At 37.2% G+C, this 18456-nt stretch overlaps 1 protein-coding gene across 1 annotated transcript in view; it reads right to left on the reverse strand.

The window, feature by feature from the left end:
- The window catches only part of ZNF451 (zinc finger protein 451), a 96525-nt gene that overhangs the window by 12644 nt on the left and 65425 nt on the right, over positions 1-18456 (reverse strand). The window contains exons 14-15 of the mRNA XM_079780762.1: positions 13996-14064; positions 1080-2975 (exon numbers count right to left, since the gene is read on the reverse strand). Coding sequence (XP_079636888.1) covers positions 2929-2975; positions 13996-14064 — 116 coding nt within the window. The 3' untranslated portion in view covers positions 1080-2928. The remainder of the gene's footprint in view (positions 1-1079; positions 2976-13995; positions 14065-18456) is intronic.

The following is an 18456-nucleotide window of genomic DNA, read 5'->3' on the forward strand; positions in this document are numbered from 1 at the left end:
AATCCCCGCAGCTCTACCTTCAGAATGTATCCAAATTCATCTCCCTAATTTCACTGCCACCACTCTGGTCCCAGCCACCACCAATTCTTACCTGGATGATACTGCAGCAGCACCTCCAGTCTGGTCTTCCTCCAGACAGTACCTCCTTCTACTCTTTTTTTTTTTTCCCCAATTTTTTTTATTGATTAAGGTATTCCATGTGTTCATATCCCCCATTGCCCCCCACCCCCATCCCACTCCCATACATGCCTTTATCCCCCAGTGTCTTGTGTCCATTGGTTATGCTTATATGCATGCCCTCCTTCTACTCTTGCCTCTCAGGTATGTTCTCACTGCATCACCTTCAGTAATCCTTCTAAATAAGGCAGATCACACAACTTATTCTCCAAAACCTTCAATGGCTCCTCATTTGAGTCAAAACCAAGATCTTTTAAAAAGGCCTCAGGAACTTCCTCTATTGCTCTCCTAGCTCATAATAGCCTTCCTGCTTTTCCATGGATATATCAAGCTGACTTTTAGACCTTTTCACCCTCCATCTGGCACATATTTCCATGGCTCACTCCATCCACTTCTTCAGGTCTTTGTTCAAGTTCATATGGTCAGGATCCTTCCAGACCAACCCACTAAAAATAAACCTCCCACCCCCACACTATCTTTCCCTTTCCTATATTCCTTCATTACACTTATCACCATTGGATATACTTGCTTATCTAACACTCTATCCAACCTCCTCTCCTCCAATGTGTGCTCCACAGAGTGGGCTTTGTTTTGCTCACTGATAAATCTCAAGTGCTTAGAACAGTCAGTCTCTGGCACATGGCAAATAATAAGTATTCTGTGGGTGAATGAATGAATAAATGAATAAAACAAAAAGATAAGCATCTTTTTGAATGTTAGAAATGTTTACTTTGGTAATTTAGTTTATCCATAATTTTCTGTAATGTTATCCATTGATTAAATCTTCCCCCACTTTGTAGCTAAATTAAATTCAAATAATAAAAAATTTTAAAATTATTTTAAATTGCTTAACAGGTAGAAAGACAATCAGTGACAACTAAAACATTAAACAATTCAATTACCTTTTTAAGGGTCACGATGAAAAGCTGCTTAATAGAGCATCAGTGTACCTCACACTGGGTGTGGCAGCTCTGGCACAGAGGCATTGTTTCTTCCTCTTCCCCACATCTGTTTAGCCACACTCCTTTCCGGAATGTCCTGTATGCTTCTCACTACTGTGCAAGCTCCTGCAGGTGTCTAAGGTCTGGCTCGGGGACTACCTCCTAAGGCCTTACTTGACCACTTCAACATACAAATTAAAAGCACAATGTAGTCATTTTGGAAAAATGACTGGTAGACTCTCAAGCTATGATGTCTACTTAAAATATATATATACAAATAGGTAGAATAGACCTGATATATATATTTTTTAAATATATTTTTATTGATTTCAGAGAGGAAGGGAGAAGAAGAGAGAGAGAAACATCAATGATGAGAGAGAATCATGGATCAGCTGCCTCCTGTAAACCCCATACTGGAGATCCAGCCCACACCCAGGCATGTGTCCTGCTTGGGAATTGAACCAGCGACCTCCTGGTTCATGGGTCGATGCCCACACACTGAGCCATGCCGGCTGGGCTAGACCTGATATCTTAAAAAATAAAAACATAAATTGATTTCCAATGTGGGTTGAAAAGACTATACTGTAAAAAGACTATGCTGTAATAAAAAATATAGCAATGTGATTTCACACTAAAATATGTAACTGCTGAAAAAGAACAAAATTCTAGCCATGATTTTTTTTCTTTAAAAAAATTATAGAAAATTTTCAATTTGGTAAGCAATTACTACTCAAAAATTTTGGGATAACATTTCTGGTCAAATGACATGAAGCATATACATAAAGACAGTACGACTGCCCTTCTTAGTCTAATTATGTAATATTTTAATTATTCACAATGGGGGGCCTCAACATTTAAAAATTAAATATGTAATACCAAATGCAGGAAACTGAAAAACAATTCAATGAATAACAAAATGAAGATACTTACATATGAAATAAAATTTTTAAAGGGTTAAGGAAGATTATTCCTGAGTAGACCTGGAACATTATTTTTTTAAGATTATGTTTACACAAATATATAAAAAAGACTAATATTATTAAAAATAAGTTTAATTCTATGCAAGTATTTTGACAACATTCCCTTTAAACAGTAGGTAATGCAAGTCACATAAAAGTCTAAGCAAGTAAAAGGAATAGAAAAGGTTTCTTTTTAATTATTTCAAAGAAATTAGGGTGTTCTTTTTATTCCAGCAATGTGCTGCTCTAATTAAAGCAGGAATTACACCTTTGAGTGAAATCCACAAAGAACAGTGCTGGTAACACTTTTAAACTATTTCCACAATTAGTTTCTATTACTGTCTTCTAATAATCATAAGCAGAGAAATCAAAGGTAATTATATACATAGATTAGTGCCACATGAGAAGTAGAATTTACAGAAAAACTAATCTATGGCAGCTTTATTTATTTTCATTTTCACTCCTAAAAAAACCCAAAAAACTAGAATCACCTGTACTTTACAAGTAAAGAAATAATGCTATTTGGGAAACATATAAACAATAGTCAAGAGCTTTTCTATTTTTCAATTCTTTTAACCTAAATATAGGAATTCCAAGGTAACTGGGGAACTGTCATACCTCTAATAGAATACATGGTTTATATATTTGTATTAACATGTATTTTATTCCTCTACATTTTTAAAAAAGAGCACAAAAATACAAAGCAAATATAAAATTTTGAACATGAGAAAGCAAAAAAAGCAGTGTTCCAAATACATCTGTACTAGTTAGTAGATTGCTGGCCTTCTTTAGAAAACAAATTCAAGAATTCATTATCCTGAGTATCTTCAAGGCTACTTGATGCTCTTTAATTACATTTCCTCAAGGCTTCTTCTAATAGCTTCTTCTAATTCTACATCTGCATTAAAAAACAGAGAATTTTAATATTTAGGGCAGGAAACTAATAAACATGTACTTTATGTAAGTCCTATCAACTACATCTGTCTTTTAAAGATGTAAATGAAAATCAAAATGGAGAAACTTATAACAACTTGGAAGTTTCTCCATAAAATTTGAATATTTCAGAAAATCAGAACCTGGATATAACCTCAAACTGAGTTATAACATATATGAACTTAATGTGCTAAGGAACTTGCAAGTTTTTTCCATTTAGGAATGTAGACAGTTAACAAATTTCTAGAATCACTGATAGGTAGTCATTAAATTCAACATTAAAAAAATCCATGCACTTATTTCCAAGACGACTTGATGTAATGCATATATGACAAAATAGAAATAGGCAAAACCATGAAATGGTAAAATCTCACAGGCTATTAAAATTTGTTTTAAGCTTCCTAATCTCTAAGGCAAAGAGTGAAACTCATGGCTATATATATGTCTCCTGTGAAGCCTATATTGTACTAGAGGCCTGGTACACAAAACTCATGCACGGGTAGGGTCCCTAGGCCTGGCCGGTGATCAGGGCCTTCCGGCTGCCGGCCAGGGCCTTCCTTCGTTCCGTGACGCCCCCTGGTGGTCAGCGCACATCATAGCAAGTGATTGAACTCCTGGTCTCCCAGTCGAACTCCCGAGGGGACAATCTGCATATTAGCCTTTTATATATATATAGATACACATATGCATTCATTTAACAAATATTAAATGCCCACTGTATATCAGGCACAGAAATATAGAAGTGAACAAGAGACATTTTGGGGTTCACAGGTCTCTCCATTTCCTCCGTGAGTATGATGCTAACGCCCAGAAGGGTGGAATTAGGTGTCAGTTTTTTAGCCTTCTCTAGCCTCTCACACCAGATTTATCTCATCCCATCCAGTAGATTGCCTCTCAAAGACTACTTGGTTCATAGGACCAGTGATCCCTTTAGGATGCAGCTATACGTACCTTCCTAAGCTGGGACACTGGTGTTATGTTGCCTGTAGTTTAAAATACTATAAGCTGGTATATACTGTGTTTAAGTTAAACCTAGGTTCCAGGTCAGTGAGTTGCCCTCAGATGAATTGTGAGAGATGAAGGAGTACAAAGAAAAGCCAAGAGGCTCTTAGCAAAGGAGAATTGAAATGACAAGGTTTATAAAGATATGAAAACTCACTATGAAGTTAGAGTAATTAAGAGTGTGGCACTAGTGCAAGAATAGATGAGTAGACTAAAGGAAAGGAACAGCATAGACATCTCAGAAACAGTTTACATAAATATATGGAAACTTGATTTATAATAAAGATGGCACTACAGAATAGTGGGAAAAGATGGTCATTTTAATTTAATAAATGGTGTATCAAAAAACATTATGGAAAAGAATAGTAATTTGGAATGTATTTTATATATTAAAATTACTTTTATTCATCAAAAGACACCATTAAATGAGTAAAAAGGCAAACTATAGAGTGGGAGAAAATAGATGCAATACATGAAACTTGTGTACCCAGAAAGAACTGAAAGATTTTTAACCCAGAAAAAGCAACCAAAAGATAACTAAAAGAAAACTGTCAAAAATTTTGAAGAGGCATTGACAAAACATTGTTTCAAAATGGTCGTGAAATATTACTCAGCAGAAAAAAATAGAAATTAAAACCACAAAGAAATACCACTACAAACCCATCACTAACTAAAATTAAAAAGACTAACTTATTTCAATGATTAGTGAAACCTTAGATCAGTGATGGGCAACCTTTTGAGCTTGGTGTGTCAAACTTCGCCAAAAAACTGAGCATAACTCGGGTAATGTGTCACTTTGAGGAAAAAACATTATTTCGCAAATGTTTCATCCTCAGGAGCAGCAAATGTTTCATCCTCGGCATGCGGCCGCCTCAGCGGCCGCGTGTCATCAGAAATGGCTACGTGTGTCAGTGCTGACACGCGTGTCATAGGTTCGCCATCACTGCCTTAGATCGATGAGAATTCATATACACTACTATAAGAAAAGAAATTAGAACAATTACTTTAGAAAAACTATTTGGCATTACCTACCAAAGTTGAACATAAGCAACCTCTAGGTATACTAGTATATTACCAGAAATGTGGACACACGTACACCAAGAGACATGTACAAGAATGTTCATTTAAGAATTACTGAAAAGTTCAAACCAAATGACTATAAGTAATAAATAAATTGTGATATATGCATAAAATAGAATATACAGGTATTGGAAATGAACAAACCAAAACTACATGCTAACATCTGGATGAATCTGTAAAACAATGTTAATTGAAGACATCCAAACATAAAAAAAATATAGACTATGCCTTGTTTTCTAATATGATGAACACAGTAAATAGAACTAATCTCTAAGATAATTAAGATGTTGGGATTAGCAGAAAAGGATATTAGCAAAGTTTTATTTTCACGAACTTAAGGATAAATGGATAGGAAATCTCAATAGAGTAATGAAAACTCTGAGAAAAAAACACAGAACTAACTAGAACTTTCAGAACTGAGAAATATAATATTTGAAATGGAAAATTCAGTAGGTGGGTTTAACATTAGATGCAGCAGAAAAAAGGGTCAATAAGATGGGAAGGTTGAAATTACTGAAAATAAAGAAAAGAAAAAAGGTTGGAATAAAATGAATAAGTGTGTATTTAAGCTGACTAACACGTGTGTAATTGGAGTTCCAAAAGAAAAGGAGACAGAAAGCGAGGCAAAATTGTAAAGAAATGATAACTGGAAATTTCTAAAACCAGGGGGATCCTATAAACTTACAGATACAAGGCGCTAAGAAAACCCCAAGCAGGATAAATAGACAACTCCATCTAGAGACACTTTTAAAAACTGCTAAAATCCCAGGACAAAGAGGAAATATTGAAAGCAGCAAAAGGAAAAAAGAAAAAAAGACACACTACAGATAGAGGAATAATAATGCAAATTAGAGTGATTTATCATAAAAAACAATGAAGGCCAGAAGACAATGGAATGACGTCTTTAAAGTGCTCAAGAGAAAAGTATTAGTCAACCTGAATCCTAAAGCCAGAGAAAATGTCAAGCTTAAAGGAAAAATAAATATGTTTTCATACAAATGAAATCTGAATATTCATTACTAGCAAAACTGCATCACATAAAATGAAAGGAAGTTCTTTAGGCTGAAGAAAAATAAAACCAGCTGGAACATCTAATCTGAATATCACTGGAATATCACATAAATATTCATATAAAATATCCTACAGAAATAAAATGTAATAATAGAATGTTATGAACAACTTTACATTTGTACATTTGACAATTTAGGTAATATGGCAAAAATTTCTTGAAAAACTATTCTACAAAACTGACACAGAATGAAACAAAATCCAAATATTACATTTGTCTATTATACACACACACACACACACACACACACACACACACACACACACAAAAGAAAGTAAATTTATTATCAAAAGAATTCCTAGAAATTGCCCAGATGGCATGGCTTACTGGTTGAGCATCAACCTGTGAACCAGGAGGTCGTAGTTCGATTCCTGGTCAGGGCACATGCCAGGGTTGTGGGCTCAGTCCCCAGTGTGGGGCGTGCAGGAGACAGCTGATCAATGATTCCCTCTCATCATTGATGTTTCTATCTCTCTCTTCCTCTTTAAAATCAATAAAATTATTTAAAAGGAAGGAAAAAAATTCCTAGAAATAAACTCCAGCCAAGATAGTTGCACCAGTGAATTCTATAAAACTTTTAAAGAAGAGAGAAAATCAGTCTTGGAGTAAATTCAACAAAATGGCAGCTGCAAAAATCCATCCCTGCACAGAAACATTGAAACGCAAGCAGAAACCACCAGAAACAACTTTGTCAAACGTCTGGAAAAACACTTAAAGGTTCACAGCAATGCAGCAAATATTGGCATTTTTACTTACCTTTTCCCCACTCCCTCCTTGTTTGGGACCCTAGTCCTTGGTTCCAGATGGAGCACAGTAGAATTTACTCACAAATTATTGTGTTTGTATTCTAATCTGTCTGGGGGCTATCTGAAGGAATGACATAAGGCATTCATCTCTATTTTGTCTAGCTCAGAACCCACTCAGGATAGAAAAGCAGCAGGCATTGCACAACAACATTGTAAGGTTAACAAAAACTCAGACTGGGGCAAAAGATTATGGTTGAGACTGCCTAATACCTACTAGGAAAAGCCGTTAAGAAAATTTCTTCAAGAAATTAGGGCATTCAAAAGCACTTATGTGTACTGAGGAATTTATGAAGCCAGGCACATGCCCACGACAGGGTGCATGCTCAGGAGACCCTAAGCTTTCACCACAGGATGATCTGTATGCTCAGTGAAGGGCCCCACTACCGTGCCAATCTGTAAAGACCGGGAGAGAGTTTTTTTCCAGTTCCTGGTATTCAGGGAAATCTCTGTCAAAATACTAGCTGAACACATGCTAAAGGAACAGAGGCTTCAGCGACCAGACATGACAAAGAATATTGTTTTTGCAAAAATGGTTGGGAAAATTGTAACCTTCAATAATCAAGAACAGCAAACTCTAGAATCAGATTTCCAGAGGTACTACATTATAATATTTGCATACCTAGTTTTCAACAACAACAAAAACACAAAGAATACAAAGAAACAGGAAAGTATGTCCTATTTAAAGAGGGAAAAACTGAGTTAAACTGCCCCTGAAGAAGCCTAGACATTGAAGTTACTAGCCAAAGACTTTAAGCCAACAAACTTAAATATGTTCTAAGCAATAAAGTAAGCCATGGACAAAGGAAACCAGGAAAACAAAGTATTAAAAAAATTTTATTTCATAATTATTTCATAATTTCTCTCTACTGATATTCTGAAGCTAAAAAGTACAACTAAAATGAAAAATTCATTACAGGAGTTTAACAAATTTAAGCAGGGGAAAAATATCAAAATTTGATGAACAATATAAATCTATATATCCAAGAAGCTCAACAAACTCCAAGCAGAAGAAACTTGGAGATCCACACTGAGACAACATTACAGTCAAACTGTCAAAAGTTAAAATTAAAAGCAGCAAGAGAGAAGCAATTTCTTACATATAAGACATCCTCAATACTAGTAAGATTAATAGCTCTTCTCACCAAACACCATGGAGGCCAAAAGTCAGTGAGATAACATATTTAAAGTACTGAAAGAAAAAAAAAGTCTATATCCAGCAACACTATTCTTGAAGAATGGAGGAGAAATTAAGACAGTCCCAGATAAACAAAAGCTAAGGGAGTTTGTTACTAGTAGACCTGCCCTAAAAAGAACCCTAACGGGAATCCTTCAGATTGAAACAAAAGAACAATAGACAGTAACTTGAAGCTATATGAGCAAATAAAGACACTTGTAGGAAGTATTGGTATGTCTTTTTTTCTTTTCTGTGGCTAAGTCTATGTTTCTCTTTCTCTCCTTTGTCTCTGGCTTCATTTCATTCTCTTTGATAGAAAGGTAATTATGGCAAAAAAAAAAAAAAAAAGAGAGAGAGAATACAGTAATAGGAATTAGAAGACCTATATATAAGTCATGCCCCAATCATTTTGAATCTGTGAATCTGAAGGCAAATGACTTAATGTTTAGAGCAGTAATTTTCAACCAGTGTGTTGCAAAAAATTTAAAACATGCAATACCTATTAAGTCAGGGGCACTGACCTCTTTTCCCTTAGATTGTCAAATAAAAAAATGACAACAGCCAACTCAACAGCCCTCCGGTGTGAATGAATCAAAATTACGGCTTTTTTTGGGTCAGATTGACAAAAAACATTTTTTGGCGTGTCACAGAATTTTAGTAATTACTTTATGTGTGCCAGCGATGAAAAAGGTTAAAAATTGCTGGTTTAGAGGGCTAAGTTTTTATGTAAAATGAATGTTTTGCCTTTTACAAACTTTCAAGATTAAGAGCAGTTAGTTGCAAAAGTATTAAATTTTTCATAAACATTAACTGAATTAAAATATGAACATACTACTCTCTTAGCCTTTCTTTGGTCTTTAAACTGGCCACATATGGTGTTTTACTATTTATATTATAATATTAATAACTAGAGGCCTGGTGCACAAAATTCGTGCATGGGGGGGGGGTCCCCCCCTCAGCCCAGCTTGCACCCTCTCCAATCCGGGACCCCTTGGGGAATGTCCGACTGCTGGTTTAGGCCCAATCATGGGGATCGGGCCTAAACCGGCAATCAGACATCCCTCTCACAATCCTGGACTGCTGGCTCCTAATCGCTCACCTGCCTGCCTGCCTGGTCACCCCTAACTGCCCCCCTCTGCCAGCCTGATCACCCCTCACTGCCTCTGCATGCTGGCCTGGTTGCCCTCAACTGCCCCCCCTGCTGGCCGAGTCACCCCTCATTGCCCCCCTGCCAGCGTAATCGCCCCCAACTGCCCCCCCTGCTGGCCTGGTTGCCCCCAACTGCCCCCTGCCCCCCGCCAACCTGGTCACCCCATGCAGCGTGCTGTTCAGTCGTTTGGTAGTCCCTCACTAACCCCCCTGCTGGCCTGGTCACCTCACACAGCCTGCTTTTTCAGTTGTTTTGTCGTCCCTCACTAACCCCCCTGCTGGCCTGGTCTTAGGCAGCCATCTTGTGAGGGTGTGAGGGTCAATTTGCATATTACCTCTTTATTATATAGGATTATATTAATAACTGTTATTAATTGAAGGAACTCTAAGGCAGACTGCTGACATTTACAGAAAGATGTTTTTGCACTGGCAAACACACACATGATGCTGTCCTCTTTCTATTTTAGTGATTTGAGTCAGAATACCTCTGTTAAGTAGGCTTATCTACAGAGCAGACCTCAGATTTGGTAATGATGATAATAATAATAATGATCAAAATCACAATAATAGCCGTAGCAACCATTACCATGTGTCAAGTTATTCTAGTAAAATGGGTATGCCAGTATTCCCTTTTTTATTTTGTGTGGGTTTTTTAATCCTCACCCAAGGATATTTTTCCATTGATTTTCAGACAGAGTAGAAGAGAGAAAGACAGACAGAAATATCGATGTGAGAGAAACACATCAATTGGTTGCTTCCTGCATGCACCCTGACCAGGGCCCGGGTTGGGGAGAAGCCTGAAACCTAGGTACATACCCTTGACTGGAATCAAACCCGGGGCGCTTTGGTCCACAGGCCTACGGTCTATCCACTGGATCAAACCAGCTAGGGCAGTATTCCCTTTTTTAAAATGAGGAAACTGACACTCAGTGAAGTTAAGTGACTTGCCCAATATTGCATAATTTATAAGTGGCAGGGCTGAGTTTTAACCCAAGCAGCCCAAATCCAAAATCGGCACTCTTCACCACACTATTTCCTATCTGGTATACAAAAAAAAGTTATATAGGATCTTTATGATGGGCTTGGGTAGTCAGAGACTGATAATGGTCTATTGAGAAAACAAAAAATATGACAAGTCATGGCAGGGGGCAGATGGGAATAGGGGAACTACCTTTCCCCAAGATAAAAAGCCACATGCAAATTTATCCTGACTTCTACCACCATTTGTCAGGCATTTATTTTACAGTGTTGTGTTAGGAAGGGAAGGAAAGACTTGAGAAGTTATTTTAACTTTTTTTAGTTTTGCTATCAGGTCTGGACTAGAACATCACTTTGCTTTCATGGTACAGGGTTAACAAAATCACCTAAATTCTCCCCAACCAAATGGCCTCAGTCTTAACCTTTTGCACTCGGATGTCGAGTGTGACTCGACACAGTTAGCATCGGTAGCAGGAATCGAGAAAAAAGCAAGCGAGTGCAAAGGGTTAATTTCCCTTATCCAATTACAGAGAGATGAGTCTTGGCAGCTCTACCATGCTTTGAGTTTGTTATAAGTTTATTCATTCAATAACCAAGCATTTAGTACCAAACACTGTGTTAGATGCTGTTGAAATAAAGATAAATAAAACATGATCCTACCCCTTGAGGAGCTCATAGTTCAATGAAGATGAGAGAGACAGATACGCTTATTACTTTTAGAGAGAGGGAAGGGAGAGAGAAAAACATCAATGTGAGAGAGAACATCTACTGGTTGCCTTCTATATGTGTGCCAACCGGGGATTGAACCTGCAACCTTTTGGTATATGGGGAGACGCTCTAATCAACTGAGCCATGCTGGCTATGGTCAGGCAAAAATTTTTTTAAAGCCACATGGTATGGTACAGAGGAAGCCTAGAGAAAGCAGGAGTTAGCTCTCTCTAAAGATGGAAAATCTAGGAGAGGCATTGACCATACAAAATTGCTTACACAAATGATAATTATATATGATTCAACCTAAAAGTTAACATTTGAGCTAGTTCCTGTTTGGTGAAAAGGAGAAAGGAAAGTAAGGGTATTAGAGGAGAGTGCAGAGGAGATCAGATTCCTTAACTTACATGGAACACTGTATGCTTCTCACTTTGATTATATATGTTATAATATATAATCCTATCTAATAAAGAGGAAATATGCTAATGGACCATCACACCCTCAAAAAGATGGCGGCACCCACAGCCAATAAGAAGGGAATATAATTGACTGCCACACCCTCAAAGATGGCGGCACCCACAGCCACAAGTTGGCAGCACCCAGTCCCCTCAGCCCCCCAGCCGCCCAGGGCCAGCCCGAGGCGCAGGCAAGCCTCAGATGTCGGCTGCCCAGCCACCCAGGGCCGATCCAAGGGATGACCAAACGACTGAGTAAGCAGACTGCGTGGGGCGACCAGGCCGGCAGGGGGATTAGTGAGAGACAACCAAACAACTGAACAGCAGGCTGCATGGGGCGCCAGGCTGGCAGGGCGGCCATGAGGGGCGACCAGGCTAGAAGGGGGGCAGTTGGGGCTGGGCGACCAGGCCAGCAGGGGGACTGTTGGGGGTAACCAGGCCAGCAGGGGGGCAGTTGGGGATGACCAGGCCGGCGGGCGGGGGTGGGGCAGTTCAGGGCGACCAGGCCGGCAGGGGGGCAGTTGGGGATGACCAGGCCGGCGGGGGGCAGTTGGGGGCGATTAGGCTGGCAGGGGGTGGCAGTGAGGGGTGACTATGCTGGCGGGGGGTCAACTGGGGGTGACCAGGCCGGCAGAGGGGGCAGTTAGGGGTGACCAGGCTGGCAAGGGGGGCAGTTGGGGGCGACCTGGCTGTCAGCGGGGGGCAGTTAGGGCGACCAGGCCGGCAGGGGGGGGCAGTTAGGGGTGACCAGGCAGGCAGGCAGGTGAGCGATTAGGAGCCAGCAGTCCAGGATTGTGAGAGGGATGTCCCAGATTGCAGAGGGTGCAGGTTGGGCTAAGGGGACCACCCCCCATGCACGAATTTCGTGCACTGGGCCTCTAGTGTATATAATAATTATATGTAATAAAATATATATAGCAGAAGGAAATGAAAGACAACACACACAAACAACACCCTTTTGATTTTTCTTAGGCAACTACTTAAAAATATAAAGTACTTTCTCTTTCATCCTTTAATGATAATCTATTTTCCAAACTAAGGAATCACAAAATGTAAAACCTCTCCAAATCTCCAAACCATATAATACATTACATAGATAATGCTAGAAATTCTGACACATATTCAGTTGTTATACATCTCAGAATTTTCTGGACTCGCTAGGAGCCCACAAAACTGTGAAGGCTTCCCAAATGTGGTTATTTAAAAGTTAAAATTTTGTCTGGCATTTTCTATGGGACTGATTGTGTGTGGCAAATAAAGGTTGCAAAGTCTGAACTACGTAAATGCTCAATGGTGTTTATCTTGTGAGGTCCTTGATAAGCAACTTAGCTAGCAGTTTTTATTTAAAAATCATAAAAGTTCTTTCATTTGTTTAACTCATCATTATGTGGCTGCTATGCACTAATCTAGTCCTTGAAAGACCATGATAGGGATAACAACTTGTCAAAAAGCTTGCTTCCAATTAGGCTGCAGATTTACTTTGTTTAACCAGTAATTCTGGCTGTAAGAGAGAGATTCATTTTCTACTTCATTAAATGGATGAATCAATTCCACTGCCAGACTCAGATTCCCAAATTCCTAATAGTACAAAGCTCTAGTATGGTCTCAGTCAAACTAATCTCATTATATGAGATATCAAGCAAATACATAGAAAACAAATCAGGCCACTGTGTGTGTTAGTTTAGCTACATTTCCCTCCATATGTTCAAATCTCCACATTCTCACTCCTACTGCTGTCCTTTATGTCAAAGATACATCAATGTAAGGTATGAGTGAAGCTTAAAATATTTTCGAAAATCCGTAGTTTCATTTCTTCCCGTGATTATTTAAAATCAGTATATGATGGAAAAGCCAAAGTAAAAAAAATGGGCATATGGCATAGCCAAATAGTGGTATGGCCAGTAAATTATTTGTTGTAAAGTTCTCTTTAACCTATGAAAGGAAATATGTAGATTTTTCTTTGAAAAGAGGGAAAATTTTTAATTATAGCCCATTAATATTTAGACACAGCCCATTAATTATAGAAACAGCCCATTAATATTTAGACATAAGAGTTTGCTTTCATAGTTGTACTGCAAAGCTTTTAATAAAACTTTTAATCTACTCAAAGTAAAAATTAGGAAATCAAAATTTTCTCTAAACCCAGGGATTAGCAAACTTTTTCTGCAAAGGGTCAGAAGATAATTATTTTAGGCTAGGGCAGGGGTGGGGGATAGTCTATACTATTTGTGTCACAACTACTCAACCTTGCTCTTGCAATGTAATAGCCACAACACAGTCAATATTTAACAGGAGTGTGTTCTAATAAAACTATTTACAGACTAGGTAGTGAACTGGCTTTGGTCCAAGGGCCATAATTGGCTGATCTTGTTCTTGCCTACTAAATTAGTATTATACCTAAATCAACTTACATGAGAAAATGCAAACTATCCTTTGAATGAGGAGATAACTATTTTTCAACTAAGGGGTGAGAGGGAGTAGGGGGGATGAACAGGTGAGAGGGGGCAAAAAAACAGACAAGATACACTCAAGAAGGGAAAGGATTAATTATTCCATTAGGTTACCTTCTGTGGATCTGAAATCTTCTTCCATTGGAGTACTTTTTATACCCAGGTTGTCATCACTGTCACAGTCTATAAGGCAGAATCAATAAATGCAAATGAATTTCTGAAGAAGTTACTATGCCATAATTTATGTATTCTCAAACAACATTTATCAATGACTTCTCCCATACTCAAGCTTACTAATTACCATCCATTAGAATACCAATTTCCTTTTAGGTTTGTTTTTGTTGTTGTTAATTTTTTTTTAAATGATTATCAAATTACATTACATAAATCAAGAATAAAATAAAACTAATGAAATAGGCAATTCAATTTTAGTTCTATAGTCAAAGAATTATTTGAAAAGTTCTTTTAACATAACTATTGAATAGAAAATTCTAGTATTTAAAAAAACTAAATTATAAGACGCTAGTAAACTCCAAAGTTTCACTTGCATGAAATCATCTTACAACCTTGGTGCCATATAAAATTCTCCTATATTTTGAAAATCATATGTATTCATCTCTATAGAGACCAGAGAATTAACAATGCCTCTGCATGGGACAAACTTATTCAACTCATGTCTTATATGCTTTTATAATGAGAGCTAAGGCTTTATGAAGATGACATGACTGACCAGGTATTGCCAAAGCCACTTCAAATTTGAACCATACTGTATCAATGACCTAATATTTGGCTTTTTGGCTTTTTACTTTAACTACATTCACACACACACACACACACAGAGAGAGAGAGAGAGAGAGAGAGAGAGAGAGAGAAAAGTAAGTTTATAGTTGTGAGTATGCAAAACAATTTATTCTTGTATTATTAATTAATTATTTTCCATATGAACAACTGTAAACCAACTTTTGCCCTACCCTGTATATAGCTCAGAATGATGGAATCAGAGTTTAAATACCTAAATACAAGTCAAATGGACATATTTGCTTCTCTGGAATATTTAAAAACTTAAAATATACATTTAAAAGTTAAAGACTTATAATTGTTTATAAATAAAAATCACGGCATATCCCTTATATTCCTTTGCTGCAAAAACTTGTTATTACAAGTTATCTTTTGCCATTCCAGCAAAAATACTATTGCTTTTTCTACATTCTGTTATATGCATCTGATACTTCAACTATTTCAAGCAATGTTTCAGGGAAATAAAACATTACAGTTACAACTTGAAGAATAACAAATTAAGTTTAAAACATTAGGTACAAAGATAAAATACTCAAGCTTTCTCTTATTGTAATTCAAAGTCAAGACCAGTCAAAAGCAGAATGTCTTAACTGGTCTAAACAATTCATCATTGCAGCCATTGCAGGACGTGAGCTCCACAGAGACAGCGCTGGGTCAAGTGTGAGCAGGATGGGCACTGAGAGACTGTGCTCACTGAGGGAAAGGAACTAGACATGGGTCAAGGGGCTCCTAGGAAGCCGAGAGGCAAAATGTCATCAGCTTTCTTTGTGCAAACCTGCCTAGAGGAGCACAAGCAGCAGCACCCAGATGCTTCCATCAACTTCTCAGAGTTTTCTAAGAAGTGCTCAGAGAGGTGGAGGACCATGTCTGCTAAAGAGAAAGGAAACTTTGAAGACATGGCAAAAGGTGGACAGGCCCATTATAAAAGAGAAATGAAAACTCATATCCCTCCTAAAGGGAAACCAAAAAGAAATTCAAAGATCCCAAAGCCCCTAAGAGGCCTCCTTTGGCCTTTCTCTTGTTTTATTACCCCAAAACAAAAGGAGAAGCTGGGAGGTGTGAAGTAACACTGCTCAGGTGACAAGTAGCCTGACCAAAACAAAGGTGGCTAAGCTGAAACATGGAAAGGATATTGCTGCATTCAGAGCTAAAGGAAAACCTGAATGAAAAAAGCAAGAAAAAGAAGAGGAAGATGAAGAAAATGAGGAGGAGGAAGATGAATCAGTTGGTTCTAGCATGTGTTTATTTCTCTCGTCTATAAAGCATTTAACCCCCCTCTAGACACTCACTCATTTTTTTAAATTGAAATGTAGGGCTGTGTAAAATTTGTTTTTAAACTGTATAGTGTCTCTTTTGAATAGTTAACACACCACTAAATGTGTCTTTAGATAGCCCTGGTCCTGGTGGTATTCTGACATTCTGAATGCTTTGCTGACATTCTGAACGCTTGATACTAGGCTTAGCTTGATACTAGTTTGCAAAAATTAAAAACGATTTCCTTTCCTCAATCAGCTCTACCAGTAGTAGAGAATTTCATTCTATTTTCAGAATTTTGGGAATCTTGCATGATACCACTATACCAGCGGCGCTAGTCAGAACTTTGAAGAGAATTACATCATATAGATTTTAGAGATGGTGTCCAAAGCAACAACATATAATTTCATTAACAGGCTGAGGAAGCAACAGGCAGACTTTTAGAATGAAGTTCAATCATTGTTTTATATAATGCCTATTCCATAGAGCTTGATGCTACTTCAATCATCTATACTTTCACAGCATGAGTGAACTTTTATATTCAATTTTTAATAAGGCTTTTAAAATCTATGTAATTGATATGATTCTATAGATACCAACTATGCTTAATATCTAATCCCATTCATTCCCAAAGAAAGTAGATACAACAATGTCCTAGGCCCATAAACCAGAAAGTCCAAGGAGAGTATTCAGATTCAAGAAGAATTTTCTTAAACCACAGTAAACTGTGTTCTCAACTTGAATTCACTAATATAACAAACAGCCTATGCTCAAATTCATTTTTGCATTACCCCAGAAAAAAATATTCTAGGTAAGTTAATACTTTGCATAAAATTGCAAAGAGGATGTTTAATTTACGTAAGAACGATAAATTATTAAATATATGAAACAATGTCTTTAAAAAGAAAATCTAACATTAATCAAGTTAATGTTCTTCCACTAAGCTACAAGATATGGTCAAGTTTTTTATATAAACAGATCATTAAGAGCCCACAAAAATTTTTATATAAGCAATGAAACAGTGAAAAATGATAATTTAGAAATTCAATCAAAGAATTTGTCTAAGGTAGGTGTAATAATCTAACACTTGGGAAAATAAAGCCAAACAAAAAACTCTTAAAATATGTATGGTTAGTGTAGTAAGAACAAGAAGCATAGTCATTTCATCTTAGGAGAATGGATTACAAGCAGGGAAGCAACATCATACAAGGTAAATGAAAAGTGGTGCTTGCATGGCTTCTATAACTCAGCATGCGCTCATCACATTGAGATTGCGTTCTACAGTCACAAGAAAAGAAAATGGGGCTTATTTGTTAAATTATGAGACAAAAGATCCTAAGGATCTTATAATGCTGATCACTTCTCTTGGCTATGATTGACATATAATCAGCTTACTTTTTAAAGTACCAGAATCCAAAATCAAGTCTTTTTATCTTCTGAAAACAAAACAAAACCCCACATTTTCCTGGATGTTATTTAAAAAACAAAATAAAACCAAAAAAAACCCCTCGTATTTGATGTCTTTACCAAGTTGATTCTGCAAATGTTGTCAGACTGAAACAGAAAGACTCTCATTATCTTCATTCTTCCAGGATATATTGAGAGACAATAATTCACACTGGAGTCTCTCTATACCATAAAATCAGGTATTTGTATTGGTGATACTGATGGGAAAAAAACACATGTGGCCACATGTAGCTTATTTTTAACCTTCCTGGACCTCTGCTTCCTCATCTATAAAATGGGGTAACTTAACACATCCTAACTCATAATGTTGCAAAGAGGATTAAACAACATGTGGAAGAAGTTCTTTAAACATCTTCAAATTCTACAAATATAAAAGGCAGCTAGCCTGATGGCTGGCACATAGTAGGTCCTCAATAAAGGTTAGTTTCCTTTCTCTTCTCTGAAACAACATTTATGTGACAAGTTATATTTGCTCCTTTGAAACATGAGGCGTAAATTAATTAACATATATTTGTGAAAAAAAATGTAAAAGGTCTAAAAGAGCCTCTACCTGGCTCCTCTAATTAGCATTACTGTAAAGGATCCATGTATCTTGGCAAATTTTTTAAAAAGTGAAGTATATTATAAGATAAAATTGATGAAGGATAAGGGGGCCAACGGTATTAAGACAGATTAATATTTTAAAATGCCTCTATAATGATATAAGTATTTTTATATGTCATAGCTGTAATTAAAATGTTGGTGCTAAAACTCTGATGCTTAGGAGAGAATTTACAGGTTAAAAACCATGACATATTTAAATATCAAAATTAGTATAAAGGCTCACTTTGCTACAAAGAGTAACTGATCTAGCTTAACTAACCAAGTCAGAGAACTAAAAATGTACCAATAGTAAAGCTGCTTACCTACCTGTTACCTTCCTACCAAGCAAAAGAGTGATACCTTATGGCCAAATAACTAGACAACTGTATATGAAACCAGCAACTCCAAAAATCTCTATTTTTACTGAGATAAGTACCTCCTGAAAAAATTTTCAATTGACTGAAAAATTGGCAG

Source organism: Cnephaeus nilssonii (genome assembly GCF_951640355.1).
Source record: "Cnephaeus nilssonii genome assembly, chromosome: 9".
In the NCBI taxonomy this organism is placed as follows: Eukaryota; Metazoa; Chordata; class Mammalia; order Chiroptera; family Vespertilionidae; genus Cnephaeus; species Cnephaeus nilssonii.